This window comes from Camellia sinensis, chromosome 1 (assembly GCF_055761805.1).
Source record: "Camellia sinensis isolate YWXY chromosome 1, ASM5576180v1, whole genome shotgun sequence".
NCBI lineage: Eukaryota > Viridiplantae > Streptophyta > Magnoliopsida > Ericales > Theaceae > Camellia > Camellia sinensis.
In genome coordinates, this window is record NC_138961.1 from 172,271,756 (window position 1) to 172,288,021 (window position 16,266).

The window sequence follows — 16,266 nt, forward strand, 5'->3', positions numbered from 1 at the left end:
TTGCCTTAGTCAATTAAGTTGACAAAGCAATGATCGGATAGTAACCCATTTGAAATTTACTCAAGCACTTGCATAAAGAAAAATTATTCAATAATTCCAAGCACCTCTAACTCAAGGATCTCTCTCTCTCTCTTATAATATGTTATATTTCAACAATTACCGAGGCCAATGTCTCGTGTCAAAATTTATTGGTTTATGATGAAGGCCTCCTTTGAAAAGTTAGTTTTTAGGTTAACAATTTTTAAAAAAGAAAATTATTTACAAAAATTTAAAATGTCAAAAATTGAACACAAAAACTATTGTTTTGCATGAATTGCCAAAGACTGCCAAATATCAATGTAACAAACCAACATATCCTCAATTTTATACCACTAGGCTTATTTTTTTACCTAGGGCACAATGAAAATTTAAGACAAAAAGTAAGACATGTTGTCAAATACATTAACTTTTTTTCATCATTTAAATAAAATTAAGAAATGACTGAAAAAGTAAAAAATGAGCACAGCTTTGATTACTATCCAAGAGTGGATAAGTACTTTTTTTTCCCCGCATGTTTCTTTTTCTTTTCTTTTTTTTCTTTTTTTTTTTTTTTTAAAGATGGTCCCCTCATGTTTCGCTACATTTGGATAAAAAGAAAACATACATATATAGGTGTGTTAATTAAAGTGCTTTGATGTTGCTTTGACAAGAATTACCACCTTGACTTTAATCAAGTGTGGTGTTTTTCCACAACAGCCTCGAAATTCTGCTTACTTAAAAGGACTAACTCAACCATTTTGCACCGGCCGATCTTGATCTATCAAACACGAAATCCCAATCTTCTACTTCTAGAACATTAAATTTTGTTTTTTTCTTTTTGGACATATTATATAATGTTAGGGTTAGTAAGTTAGATTTACAACAAAAATGTCAAAATCACTCTATTAACTTTAATCTTGAACCTCTGACATTTTTATTTTTCTAAAAGACAGTTATATAAATTACTGGGACAAATATCTTGTCCACTTTTAGGATATTAATTACTCATGTTAATTAATGGTATGTTAATATGATTCATTTTATAGTCAATTTCCTTGTTGGGCAAGTAGCAAAGTCCACCTACTCACTAAGGAAATGGTGCATGCATCTTGGTTCCTTTCTTCCTTTCTTTTAAAGAAAAAATTAAAGAGATTGAAAAAATAAGTTACTCAAAATTGAAGTTTATGATGTAAATTCAAATTTATAAAGTGTATCATATACAAAATAAATCTAGAACATATATATATATATTTTAAATCTGGAGTAATTTTTTTGGCCTTCGTAACTTCTTTTTATTCAAGGACAGTTTATGGGTCTTCAGTTTTTCAAACCTTATCATTTAGAGCTAGAGACTAATGCTTTAGTCATTTTTATCATTATGTCATTTTTCTTAATACTTAGACCTCGTCTGGCAACAGATTGGTTTAGTCAAAAAATTAAAAAGTTATTAAAAAAATCAAAAAGTCAACAATTCATACCAAAAAGTCAAAGATTCTGGCCTTATTTGGTTTGTGTTTCAGAAAAAATTTTGGAAAAAATTCTCTACAAATAAGTTTTCAAAGTTAATCAAACCAAACAAATTTTTTCAAAAATTTTTTCCAAAACTTGTTTGGTTTACAAATTTTCCAAACAAATCTCTCTCTCATACACATCAAATCAATCACTTTTTCCAAAACTCTCTCTCAAAATAATTTTTCAAAACATCTTTTGAAAAAAAACCAAACCAAACAAATTTTTGTACTTTTTATCTCAAAACATGTTTCTCAAATACAAACCAAACAAGGCCTCTCTTTTCTCTTTACTTTTTGCACATCTTTTCATAAAAAGTCAAAAAATCATCCCAAACATACTAGTTTTTTTAGCTCATATTTTAGCCAAATAGTCAAAAAGTTACTAAATTAACATGTTCCCAAACGAGGCCTTACTCATACTTTTAGTTAGTTATTTGAAAGTTTTACTAAACAATCCTATCTAAAACCTGATTAATGACCTTCATAGACATGAAACTTCTGTTCTTTCTTATGTTATCGAGAATAAGATTTTAGGATTTCATTACTGAGGAGCACATAGTTCTAAATATCGGCCGATACGCTACGTATCGGTTGATACATATTGAAAAAATAGAATACCGCGACGGATACAGGCCAGTATACCGCTGAGATTGAAAATCGCAGGAGTATCAGTTGAGTCCCGGTATGTATCGGTCCATAACCGTTACACAAGCCGTAACAGGCCGATACTCACCGGTTTGGACTAGTACGGAAAAGAAAAAGCTGAAAAATCTGAAATGATTTTAAAAATTTCACCGTCGCGACACCCGATTCCCGATACGTACCGATCGATACTACCGATACCGATACTCCGCGATCAATACCGTTATGTTATCCGATACCGCGATTTAGAACCTTGGAAACAGCATCTAAAACCAAGTTGTGTCCATTGATTTAACATATGCTTATTTATGTATGTACAACAGTTTAAACGAATTCAACAATTCAACAATTATTACTTGAACGAAAGTGGTCTTGCATTTTTTTTTTTTTTTTTCTCCCTCCATTTATCTTTTATCTAATTTTTTGTTTTGGGTCAGTTATAGTGCTTTCCTTTCATATTGATTGCATGAAAAATATATGCAATCTTAGGTTAGGACAGTGGCAGTGAAATATAATATATTTGTTGTCCTTGCTAAGTTAGTAAGATTTCAATTCTAAAACTTCATGTTTCCTAACTACTTGGGTCCCTCTTATCATTGTGAATCCTTTTACGTCACTTTTTTGACATTAGTGCTATGGTCAACTCTCTCTCTCTCTCTTTCTCTCTGTTATGAAACTCAGAGCCCTAACCCTACACATATATATTTTTCATTGCTAAAAAGGCATAGTGATGATGAATAAGATAGTGAAACAAAGTTTGGAGCCACTCTCAGTCTAAACTCCTACCCTGGAGTTGTTGGATGTTTCAGGTTCGGAGATCCGGTCAATGGCTTTATCACCACCCTCCCCATAATCTATATATAAATACATATATCCGTATATGCAACAAAAAAATTGGCTTGATCACCTTACCCATAACATATATCATATGTGTGTATAAGAAAAAAAAAAAAATATATATATATATATATATAACAAAAGGGAAGGAAACTAATAATGTGAACATAAGAAAGCTTTTTCAATGTTCTGAACTTTTTTAATATAAATTTCTTGTCAATTTCGTTTGAAAGTTTACTGCATTTGCAGAGGAATTGAGATGTAAATATGTTCTCTTTTGCTTTGGATTCTCTCGGAAACTAAACGGAACATGGTGAAAATCGTCTTGAATGAACCTTCCTCTGAAGACTGAAATGAATGGATTGTCTACAAGTTGCTAGGTGCTTTTAAAATAAAAATAAAAAAAGGAAATAAAATAGAAAATATTCTTAGACAACTCAAAATTTCAATACCTAATATCTTTTACAATTCTCATGATATATGTGTTTTGTGTGTGTTGATAGTTCCAATTCATACAGTTCCTTTGACTATCAATAATTCATGCCCTATCGCTGTAATATGAACCACTCATAAAAATTCTGAGACAAAAATTCATAAAATAAAGATAAACTAAGAGATAGAAACTGCCTTTATTCAAAATATAATAATAGATAAACAGGCAAAATGGGATTTGTGTAGGTTTTGGGAAAATATGTGGAAGAAAATAGATAGGACAATGATTTATAAACGAAAACTTTTGTACCGAATAATAACAATGATGTTTTTCAAATTATGAGTCATAATAATAGGTGTTTTGATTCGAAATGAAAATTAATGATCACAAATAATCAAATCATTCTGTATATAATGATACCATGCATGTTTTAGTCTCTCTTCAACATAAAACACAGATCAGAAACATTAATAATTATAGTTTTGTACATATCATTAATGCATTGTTCAACTATTATGCAGATGGATTATAGATATGACTATATATCAGTATGTATACCAAGAAAAATACAAAGAAAAAAGGGTAGTGCAAGCAACTCCAAACCTTCCAAGCAAATAAGTTAAAAACTAAGCAATCTCATGAAACAAGGGGTCTTCAAGGAGGACTTCAGGCCAAAACGAAGAGTGCCCACCTTCATAGCTGGAAGTACTGCAAGCATCCCCCATGTTTGCTATCGAAGTCGGAGCAGCAGCCATTGGAGGAGATGGAGATGTGGTTGATGCAAGCCATGGAGAAGTCGGCGAGTGTTCACCGTGGCTGAGCACTGTATAATCAGAAGCTTGAACTATGTCTTTGTTATCCATAGGTGCTTGAAAGCTAGATGGTACTTGCAAATCAGGCATATGAGAGAAAGGGAATGAGTCCTCGATTGATTGAAGAGTGGTAGTAGTTCCAAGAGAAGATGGGGTTGGAGTTCCAAATTGGATTGAGCTATCTTTCATTAAAGAGAGTGAGTTCAGAAGATTATAAGTCTCCATATCTGTGACAGTAGAGTTTGAGTTGTTTGAGAAAGTTGACATGGAAGGTTGAGGTTGAAGGAGATATTGAAGGTATTGAAGACTAGCCATTTGAACAGCTTCTGTCTGCAATCTCACAGCTTGTTCTTCCCATGAATGGTGTTCCACGAGCTCTTTGAGATTAGCCAGAGCAATGAGATGAGGTAAGCTTGAGAAAATATCAGTTCGAGGCCGGTGAGTCATTGGATCAAAACCCATCTGAATTAGCTTCTTCTTGAGATGGGTATTCCAGAAATTCTTGATTTCATTATCAGTTCGTCCGGGAAGGTGGGTGGCAATTGCAGACCATCTTTTAAAATCACAAGAAAAAATAAAATGAAAGTGAGTATGTCATTCAATTCAAGATATAAAATTATTATAGTATCAAAGAAAATTCAAGAAGAAGAAGAAAAAGATAATCAAGATTACTTGTTGCCAAGGATGGAATGGAGATTGAGAATTGTTTGTTCTTCTTCTTGTGAAAACTTTCCTCTCTTTATATCAGGCCTTAAGTAGTTAGTCCACCTTAATCTGCAACTCTTCCCACATCTGTTAAGACCTGAAAAACAACAAAGAATAACTAAGATATGTAGAAAGAGAGAGTGAGAAAGATGGAATTGTGTTGATGATATAGAGATATGAATGTATACCTGCGAGTTTAGGGAGGGCTCTCCAGCTGCCATGGCCATGTTTGTGGATGTATTTGACAAGTTTGTGATCTTCTTCAGGAGTCCAGGGACCTTTCTTGAGTCCCCTCTCATCACAACAAGGAGACCTTCCCATTTCTAATATCTAATGTTTCACTACGGTTTGGCTGCCTCCTCCAACCCTACCAAAATCTCAAGCTTTACTATATCTATATATATACATACTCTCTTTCATCCTCTTGTCTTCTCTCATTGTGTACCACTATTCCAATTGAAGGATGCTGACGTGGGTGCTTCCCATTTGCTTGTTGACCAAACAATGCCCTTTGTCATCTTGAAATTACCTATATACCCTTTTACATCACTCAAACAATTTTTTTTTTTTTTTTTTTTTTTTATCGGCGAAAGTTGTTAATGGTTAAATTTAGCAATTATGAGAATTAGTCTCCCCAACTTTTGAAGAGCACAAATTGCTTACCCCATTTAGAGAGAATTGAACTCATAATCTCTCCCTAAAGATTAAATCCTTAGAAAAGTAACAGAGGTCAACTAATCTAGACCTAGTTGGTTCTACATCACTCAAATATAATATATATATATATATATACACACATTAATACCTTTGGTCTTGTTGATCAGGTATACATACTGTTATATTATCATTACAACTAAAAGTTTCAAGTTTTAAAAGGGGGCCTAGTGGTTCAAATCTTAATTCTCCATATATTTATTTCCAGCTTCTTTTTTTACTTTTGAAGTTTCTTTATATTTATCATGTCTTGTATTTGATCTTTATTATGACTCTCATTTATTATATTTGTTTGGATTTTGTTTTTCCACTTTGAAATTTCTTTGTATTTATTATGGCTTGTTTTAGAAAGTAGGGTAGGGGGGGGGGGGGGGGGGGAGGTTAGTTTATTGGGTTTTTTTTAGCTTTTTTTAAAAAAATACAAAAAAATAAAAAGATAATGTGACCTAAATAAGTCAATAAGTTAACTTTTTTCTTACTTTCCAAAATGGGTCTATATATTGTATTTGATACTAATTGATTGGGGCTTCATTGTAGTTTGATATATCAATCCAAAAAGAAGAAAACAAAACAAACAAACAAACAAAGAGGTGAATGCACTTACTTTGAGATGAATGAATGAACTATTTTACCTCTAATTTCGGTCTAATTTCTAAAGAGATGTTATCATTTCTACTAAATTGATATCCTTCACTAAGAAATTGGACAAACTTTGGACCATAACAAAATTTGATGCAATTTTAAAGTTTTGAATTACCTGATCATAAATTTGGCCATAACAAAATTATTCATCTATTTAATAATTTAAACTTTCAAATAAGTTGATATAAACCATTCAAAACTGGGTAGAATGAGCACCTCCTTTAAGCATTGGAGAATCATAAGTGAGACCATAATTTGTGCTCACTTATTTTCATTTTATTTTTTTATCAGCAAAAGAAGAAGAGAAATTCTCCCAGCCAAAAAAAAAATGAAATTATTGATGATAATAAAATTGTAGACCAAATTATATTGACAGTTTTTATGTTTTTCCTTTTGTATTATTTTGGTTCTTACACTTTTAATTTGTTTAATTTTGACTTTTGATTTAAAATTTTGTGTCAATTTGGTTCAATTGATAACATCATTAAGGTTTCTGACAGAAAATTATCACTAAATCGGTTAAGGTTAACTGACTTAGTTGATCAAGTTTATAATTTTGCTCTTAAAAACATAATACATATTGTTCATGTGTACATTTTTTTTTTTATTAAAAAAATGTTAATTATAATCAATTGTATCAAATTAAGAAAAAGTAAATCAATTAAAATTATAAAAAATCAAATGACACAACAATCAAAAATATGAGAATTACCTGTGTAATTTTCCCTAAAAGGCAAAAAAATAAAAAAAAAACCATAAAAAGGTGTTGCACTACAATCAAAGAGGACAATAAATACATCTATACTATGGAATCAACTGAGGCAATACCGCGGAGAGAATACAGATTGGAAACTCCCGAACATGCAAGTAGTTTGTTTGCAAGCCACGTGGCTTTATGATCAGAGAGACAAATTTAATTTGGAATTTTCAAAAATAACTTTTTTAATTTTAATTCGCATTTTTATATTTTTAATATTTTTTAAAATTTTTAATCCACTTAATCATGATATATTTAAAAAGTATAAATTTGTATATAAATATTTTTAAAAATTCATTAAATACAACAAAATATGAACATATATTGAATTCTTGTATTTTTTTAAATTTTTTGTATTTTTTGATTTTTAAAAAAAAATCACAAATATTATATTGTATCTAAAAAATAAAAACACATAAAAAATTTAAAAAATTCACTATAAATAAAAAATACAAGAAAAAAAATAATTTTCAGAAAAAACAGAGACAAATATTCATGGTGATGAAGCGTAGCTGCTTGCGTTTGGCATCTTGGGTCTCTTTTGGCCACAACTTACAAGTTAACTTTATTGGCTTATTGTCTTTTTTGAATCACATCATTTTTTTATTTTTTATACATTTATTTTTGTAATAAGTCCAAAAAATTAACTTATAAGTCACTAAAACAACTTCAAAATGCTTACTATAGAGATAGTATTAGCTTATTTTGGGAAGTAGGTTAAAAACTAACTTTTTGACTATTTTTTAGCTTTTTTCACTAAAAAATGTATTACAAAAAAATAAAAAATGGTATAATTCAAAAAAATCAAAACTTAAAAAATTAATTTTTAACCGAATTCCCAAAATAGGCTATTATCTCTTCTTATCTAATATGTATTTGAACGCATTACAAACTGATAGTAAAGTTTGATGTGCATATATAATATAGGAAAAATGAATGGGAGTTCTAATTAGAGCTACTACTAGTGATATGACAGTGAGTCTCACCCACTGTCACAATTTGTATTGTTTTCTTTTCTTTTTTTTTTTACATCTCATTAGTGATGGATTTAGAGCCACTAAATTAGTGGTCTCTAGCAGCACTGATAATATAGATACTCTTTTCTCTGTTCTGTCACAGAAAAGTCAACATTATCCTCATTTGGTCTAAGATCTATCACAACGCCATAAAGAGTGATCCAACATGATCATGTGGCATTCAACCCCAAAAAAAATATGTCCAGAAGAATGGCTTCCATTTTGGCAGCATGATATTCTATAAAATAAGTTCTTAACTGGTTTATATAATTGTTTTGGGTTTGTTTTTCAATGTCAACTAATTAAGATTACTCCTGAGAATTTAATCCAATTACATTTCATCCCTTGACGTTTTAGAAATTACATTCTTACCCCTATAGTTAATAGTCTCATTTCACAGACCTTCTATTTATATAAAAGGTAACAACTCCTAATAGAAAAATAAAGAAAATTACATTGAAAAAAAAGTAAAGAAAAGGAAAGGAAAAAAAAAACAGAAGAAGTAAAACAAAGTAAGAAAAAAGAGAGTATATGAGTTCAATGTATTCATTCCGTCTAAATAATTACAATGACAGGAGAATTAGTATAATTTCCCAAACGTCAGGGGGTGATATGTATTAAACACAAATCTCAAGAGTTGTAAGTGTAATTTACCCTAATTTTTGTGATGATACTCTGTGCACCCGCCTTTTCTTTATTATATTTGTCTTAGAAATCTATTTATACATTGATTTTATCAATAAAGTTTCTATCTTTATCACTGATAAAAAAAAATTGAAAAGTTTTTTAGTTAAAGCCTTTTTTATAAATATATATTTAATTTTTTTATCATTGTCATTTACTAAAAGAAACAAAAAAGAAAAAAAAATCTCTGAATTCAACACGGCTTAAATTAGATAATTTTCTGATATTAATAAATAAAAAATCATAGAGGGCAAGATTGGCTTTCCCAACATCAATTTTTTTAGGTGATGGGAGATTAATTATAGTATTGTAAGAAATATTTATATCATCTAACTTACCACTAGTCCACTATAACTAGAAACTTAACAAAATCTTACAACTAATCACACATATAATACAACTCCCATAATGAGAGATAAATAAGTTAACCATAATATCAAACTCCTCTCCATAAGAATTGAACTTAAAGAGACCTCACATTACAAGTAGTGCTACACAATTACTAAGCCAATCGTCCTAATTTTTCCAATAGCATGCTAAGTTATTCAAATATTAATCAAAGTTTATAACAAAATAAAAAATTAAAAAAAAAATGAAAAAGGAGGTAGAGAATCAAAATTTGTTTGGGATGATCTAAAGAAGTGCACTTTTTAACTTTTTATGAAATGTGGATTCGATATGAAGTGATGTGTTAATGAAGTAATGTAACTTAAATAAGATGATATGATTTAAATAGGATAGTGATTTTTAAAAGTTGTTATCGAGTAACAGATGGCAAGTTCCCAATGGGCAAAGGAACACATTCCATGCACGCAATAGCAAGCAATATATCGTCATTTTTTTTTGTTTTTAGATGATAATATATCGTCATTGATTGCATGGTTTATGTCATCTCAATTTCATTTAATAAAGTTGTACGTATTAATTACATGGAGATGCCGTGCAGATGCCGATGGGTCCTCTCTCTTATTCTTATTCTTATTTTTAGTAATATTAAGTATCATGAAAAAAAATTTATAAAAATAATTATGAAAGGTTTGTGAACTTTGAATTATATTTAGAATAAAACACTACACACTAATCAAAATAATTCAAAAATCATAAATCTTTCATAATCATTTTCATAAAAAAATTTTATAATCCCTAACTTTCCTCTTTTATTTTTTTGATGTAAAAATTCTAGCCGCCTTACAACATACGCGTAACGCGCACTGTCAATTCTTAATTGATTTGCTTCGAATAACTCTACACACAAATATTCTATAAAAATAAGTTCCTAATTGGTTTATATAATTGCTTAGACTATAATTTATATATTCATGTTATTTCTTTCTTATTTAAATTTTATGCTCACTTATTTCTACAATTTATTAACCAATCAAAAACGTAGAGTGCTACTAATAATATCCCAATTTCTTTCTTAGAACCCCACAAATTCAAAATAAATTATTACAATTTTATTTTATTCTAAAATTTCAATAATATTACTCTCATTTTTAATCTTCAAAACCCTAACTCTAATTCATCTCCACTCTCTTTCACCTCACCCTAGCCCACTGCCAACCTCTTCCCCGGTCCTTTGGCATCATCCTCAGCTCCTCCATGCCTCGTGATTCTCTCCATCTATCTGTCTTTGTCAGCTCATAGCTAGTGGTAGCAGAGAGGGGCTAGGTGTGTTTGGCATGTGATAGCACATACTATTTTATCACATTAGTTTATTTGAATTACAATCATCTTATTTGTGTCATATCACTTCTCTATCACATCACTTCAAATATAATTCATATTAAACGTTTTTTTTGCAAAATGTCAAAAAATAAATTAATCTAACATTTTCCAAACAACCCCTATGTTCGAAAATTATTTTAAAAATATGATCTAATCAAGTGATTATCGATATCGAATTAACGTAATTTTTTTACAGGCATAAATATCTATAAGAGTTCAAATTAGGATCCACTAATGCCAAACAACCTTCTCTAATGACTGGAGATGAGCCAGGTCGGTTTTCTATAGCCTAAATTCTGGGTCAGTAGGTATTTTGGTGGGTGGGTCATAGATAGAATCTTGTCCATATGTTTGAATTTTGAATATTTTTTCCAAGCACATAGAATACTTTTCTGAAAAAAATAAAATTGAGTATGCAGTATTGCTTAAAAACAATCAGCATTAATTTGCATAAACGCCTGCATTGTGCATACCAATAATCATTGTCTTCTGCAAAAAGATATGTTATACATCAAATAGGAGTATTCGCGGTTCGGTTGCAGTTAGGGAATTCTTAATCCATCATACGTTCACTAGATTGACAGATTATAAAAAATCAATTCACATCTTTCTACCGAATTGACGGATGCAAATTAAGCGGATTGACAGATTGGTGGATAGATGCGAATTGGTCTAACGGTTTATACTTTTACAAATTTTGAACGTAATACAATAATTTGTCAATATTTTTTTTTATAATAATTCAACTCAACATAACTAAAAGATTATCAAGTAAATTGTCAAATACCAATAATAAATACATATAAGAAAATCATGCATTATCAAAACTATTTCATTATTTTTTTTTATTCGAAAACTATTTAATTTGATTTGTTTTTAAATGAAAAAATTAACTTTTATATTTTTCACACAAAAATACCAAATATCAACCCTTACCATTTGATAAAATGTTTTCCAAATTGACAACACAACAGAATATCTAAACTCTTTTTCAATTGAAAATACAAACATAATATTTAAACAAATTGAAAATATAAAATCTTACAAATCATTAGGGGTGCTCGTGGTTTGGCGGTTCGGTTGCGGTCAAAAGAACCTCAAATCCGTCATCCATCCAAAATTAGGCGGATTGGAAAAAATCAATCTGTAACCGTCCGCTCATCTTCACGCATCTGTCCAAAATGCGAAGGATCGATTCGGTTCTGTCAGTTTAGGCGAGTCAGAATATCCGCTGTTCACCCCTAACATCAAAAGTCTCGTAATTTCAGATTAAAATGTTGTTCCTTCCTATAGATTTAAGATCAGACTCGTCGTCCTTATATTTTACATCTTATGTTATTTTGGTTTTTGTACTTTTAATTTACTCAATTTTGACTTTTAATTTTAAATTTTGTATCAATTTAGTCCAATTGATAATATCATTAATGTTTTTTACAAAAAATTATCATTAAATTGATTGAAATTCACTCACTGAGCTTAATAAGTTTATAAATTTGTCCTTAAAAATATGACACATTATAAGTAGTTTGGGATGATCTAAATAAGCGTACTTTTTGACTTTTTATGAAATATGGGTTGGATTTGAAGTGATGTAGTAGAGAGGTGATGTGACTTAAATAAGATAATGTAATTTAAATAGAATAGTGACTTTTTAGCTTTTTGACTTTTTTAGCTTATGACAAATAAGGCATTATGTGCGTGTTTTTCATAAAAATATGCTAGAAGTTGTAATCAATTAGATTAGATTGAAACAAAATCATAAATTTATAATCAAAATCGGGTCAATTGAAATTATAAAAACTAAAATAACATAAGAATTAAAATATAAAAATTACCATCCTAATTTGCCCTAGATTTAATCTTCTTGTGGGAACCACTCTATGAATAATTCTTGGTCGTAAATTTTAAATTATGAGTAGATTTGTGACTTTTTTTTCCCGGATCTATTGTTTATATATTGATTGTTATAGTCTCTTTGCACGTGTGGACCAAGATTTCGAAACCCTAATCAAGCACGTAGTTCATCCACCCCTCTCCGTCCAACTTTCTGGTTATCTATTGCTCTTGAGGTCTGCAATTGTTTTCACATAAACATATTGATCCTTCAAAAGCTTAGACACTGCTGAAGATATTTATGTATGAAAAATCTCTCTCTCTCTCTCTCTCTCTCTCTCTCTCTCTCTCTCTCTTCCAACAATGGGTGGTTGTTTTTTTGGTGTGTTACTTTTAGGGGATGTGAAGAGTAGGACCTGCCATATTTATGTGGTTCAAGATGCTGACATAAACACAATCCAAGTGTTATGCCACAATCAAATGCTTGAACCATAATGAACCAAACCAAATGGGCATGATGATAAATATTAAAAAAAAACAAAAACAAAAACAGAGAAATTGAAGATTTTATGCACTGTTGCTATCAGAAAGCTTTGGAATCATCGCAGAGAACTTACGCAAAGAAAGAGACAGGAAGCGATGTGACGCATTTGACCATTAAGGGAGCTTGTTAGAGGAGAAGTTGGTGCTGCAAACGCCCTAATTTCCACCATCTTTGAAAACCCTAAGAAACACCTCTCTCTGTTTCTTTTCTTTCACTCCCCCAAGAACGCGTCAAATGCCTTTCGTTCATCCCTTTGTCCTCTTGTCCTTTGTCCTACTATATCACAAACAGAAATATGAATAAAAATATAGATTGTTATGTTCAAAAGAATAATAGAAATGGTACAACAGTTGACATGCAATAACAACAAAACTATAATATCAGTTTGCTATCTCAATTTGTGAATAGAAAATAGTGCCATTTTTTTAAATGAAGCCTGCTTCCATACTTTTCTTCATTAGGGTTTGAGTTGATTTAAATTAATAATTAGAAGAAAATTCCCGATGGCATTTTCCTCATATGGCCTAAATTAGAGACTTTGTCTGTTCGGATCTCTTATGTCTCCAAGCCAAACTTCTATTTAAATTCATAATCTAAACATAAGCTTAGGGATCATGAAAATGATCATGAAAAAGTTATAATTCTTAGATTACCTTGATTAGTGTGTGGTGTTTTATTCTAAATGTAATCCAAGGATCACAAAATTTTCATGATTATTTTTATGAATAGTTTTTCATGATACTTAACATTGCTATTATCTTAAATTGGGGCTAAACATTCTCTGTTTGGATATATCATGTTTATAAATTTTCTGTTGTTTCATCTTAAAACAGTCTTAAGATAGAATTACCTGAGTTGGAGTTAATCATTTTCCGTTTGGATCTCTCATGTCTAAAAATTTTCTATTATTCTGTCTTAAAATACTCGTAATCATTAAATTATGAATCAAAAAGTTTTTTTTAATAAATTTTTTACATGATTCAATAATTATTTTTTAAATAGAAACAAGAATTTATTTAAAGCTCGAATTATAAAGGGTCCATCTCATTTCACAAGCAGCCTCATTCAAACCTAAACTCAAAATGAAAGTATCACATCAATGGCCACACAGAGTCAAACTAACAACGACGAGAGATGTGAGAATCATTTTTTTTCACCTTCTCTCTCTGCCCACTTTTTCCTCGACTTACCTCATATTGCTGTCGGTACAAGTTTTACTCTCTCTCTCTCTCTCTCTCTCTCTCTCTCTCTCTCTCTTACTAAGGAAAAGTCTGTATAGGGAAAATCTTTCACAAGCCAGCTTTCGTGAAGAAGCTTTCATAAGGTTTTTCTTTTACTTTAAACCTATAAATTAGAAATACATATATATATATAGAGAGAGAGAGAGAGAGAAAGATTGCTTCTTCAACCAAGGTTTCTTGTCGGATGGACCACCCTCTATTCTATAATCTATGCATGAAAAAGAAAAGGGATTTGGTTTAAAAGGGTATTGTGATGTCACATACATATATATGGTTTTTATTTATGATTAGAAATAATCATTGTTTTAGTGTCAGCTAAACAACTGATTTGCTTGCACTGTTGGGTTTCTACCCAATACATCTAAACTCGGACTTTGTATGCCTTTCTTTTTTGTCTTTCGTTTTCCATGCTGAAAAGCCGTATATATATATATGTAACCCGAGACGTCGGCTTTTCAGCATGGAAAACGAAAGACAAAAAAGAAAGGTATACAAAGTCCGAGTTTAGATGTATTGGGCAGAAACCCAGCAGTGCAAACAAATCAGTTGTTTGTGTGTATATATCTATTTATGTGTTTATGTATTTTAACATAATAATGCTACTATTAGATAATTAACATACATCACTGTTCTATCCTTATAAGGATCATCAATTCTTGTCTTGGTTAGCCAATTCAATTTTAAGAGATTCATGTATCAAAGGCCTCACTCTAGTCTAGTCAGTCTGGTTTTATCAACTGAGGTTGGTGGGTTGGTGGTTGGAAGCTTACTCCTTTGTGGTTTGCTGATCAGATTCAAAGTATATGAAGTCGAGTCTATGGGGCATCCATTAATTCAATCTCCTTTTTGTCACTATGTTCTTAGTGAGACTAATTTTCCTTATTGTATGTTCCGGGATTATTGTATAATTTTTCAGTCAAATTATAATTCAATTGCAGTTTTAAAGAGCATTTGCTAATCTCTGGTGTTATTAGGCTGGTCTGAACTCTTACTGTCTGGCTCTTAATTAAGGACTCTCATGGTCACACTTTGAGAAGGTTGTTATGCACTAGTTACTAGTAAGGCTCTTTTCTAATTTTCTTAAGTAATGCTCGGGGCTTATAAAAATTTCAAATATATATATTAGTGTGGGTCCTATCATGCATAAAATTAAATTTAGATCACATATTACTTTTCCAGATAAATTAAATTTCTTGACCATTTTTTCAGGTTGCTAAATTTTTTAAATTTTTTTTAATGAAAAAAAAAATGCTATTAAAAGCTCATTATGACTCTGGATGTATGTGTAGTTGTATATGCAAAGATTATATAGGTCAAACATGTCGGTTCGACCAAGCCGTGCAGCTTAATTTCTGGGTCACACAACTAAATATATCTATTTCAGTGAAATAAATAGTGTTTTATCCTGTTTTTCCTGATTAAAAAAACATTTGAACCATTGTGCTTAGGTAAAAAAATTCTATTATTAACTATGTTTTCTACTCAAACGACAAATACATGTAAGTATTTAAAAATAATAAGGATTATCAGCAACCAAAAAAAAAAAAAATTATTGGTGGAATCCAATTTATAATGAGACAAGTATCAATAAAAAAAGATGTTTGAAAAAGCAAGTCCAATCACACGTACTAATACTAACTAATTACTATTCATTTCTCTCTAGTTCGGGCCCATGAACCCATTATGAGCCTAACTATGTTGATTTTATCTGTTGATTTTATATAGTCTCTCGGGTGAATTATTTATAAAAAAAATAAAAAATAAAAAATAAAAAAAATCAGATTGATTTGTTAATTATAATAATTTGATTTAATTATTTATTTTTAAAAAATGAATTGTCAATTTTCACCTTAAAAAAAATGTCAAATTCCGAACGAACCCAAAGATTTTTTTATAAAAAAAAAATTAGGAAATTAAACTATTAAAATATAATCTTTAATAAACTCGGGAACCTAAATTGTACAAGTTCAGTCCATTATATGAACCAGAGACAAGCACATTAAAATAGAGATGTCGATCTTCTTCTGTGAAGTTGAAATTTTCACTAAAATAAGTTGATATTAGGCTTATTAGAGGGCAGAGACTAGTGAGGTTTCTCTCTCTAGTGTTAGTGTTAAGAGTATGAGACAGTGACAGTTAGACTGAGCAT

At 30.3% G+C, this 16,266-nt stretch overlaps 1 protein-coding gene across 2 annotated transcripts; it reads right to left on the reverse strand.

Annotated features, from left to right (window-relative positions):
• Positions 1-3,881: 3,881 nt before the first annotated feature.
• On the reverse strand, positions 3,882-13,235 carry LOC114260594 (transcription factor MYB93). 2 transcript variants are annotated; one of them, XM_082889065.1, is made up of 4 exons: positions 12,950-13,235; positions 5,147-5,487; positions 4,926-5,055; positions 3,882-4,806 (listed from the first exon to the last, which is right to left on the reverse strand). In XM_082889065.1, exons 2-4 carry the CDS (start codon positions 5,277-5,279, stop codon positions 4,068-4,070), a joined length of 1,002 nt encoding a protein of 333 aa, XP_082745191.1. In that variant the 5' UTR covers positions 5,280-5,487; positions 12,950-13,235; the 3' UTR covers positions 3,882-4,067. The 2 variants fall into 2 exon arrangements, with proteins under 2 accessions (XP_082745191.1, XP_028056542.2); XM_028200741.2 differs by lacking the exon at positions 12,950-13,235 and having other exon boundaries at positions 5,147-7,067.
• Positions 13,236-16,266: the final 3,031 nt, after the last annotated feature.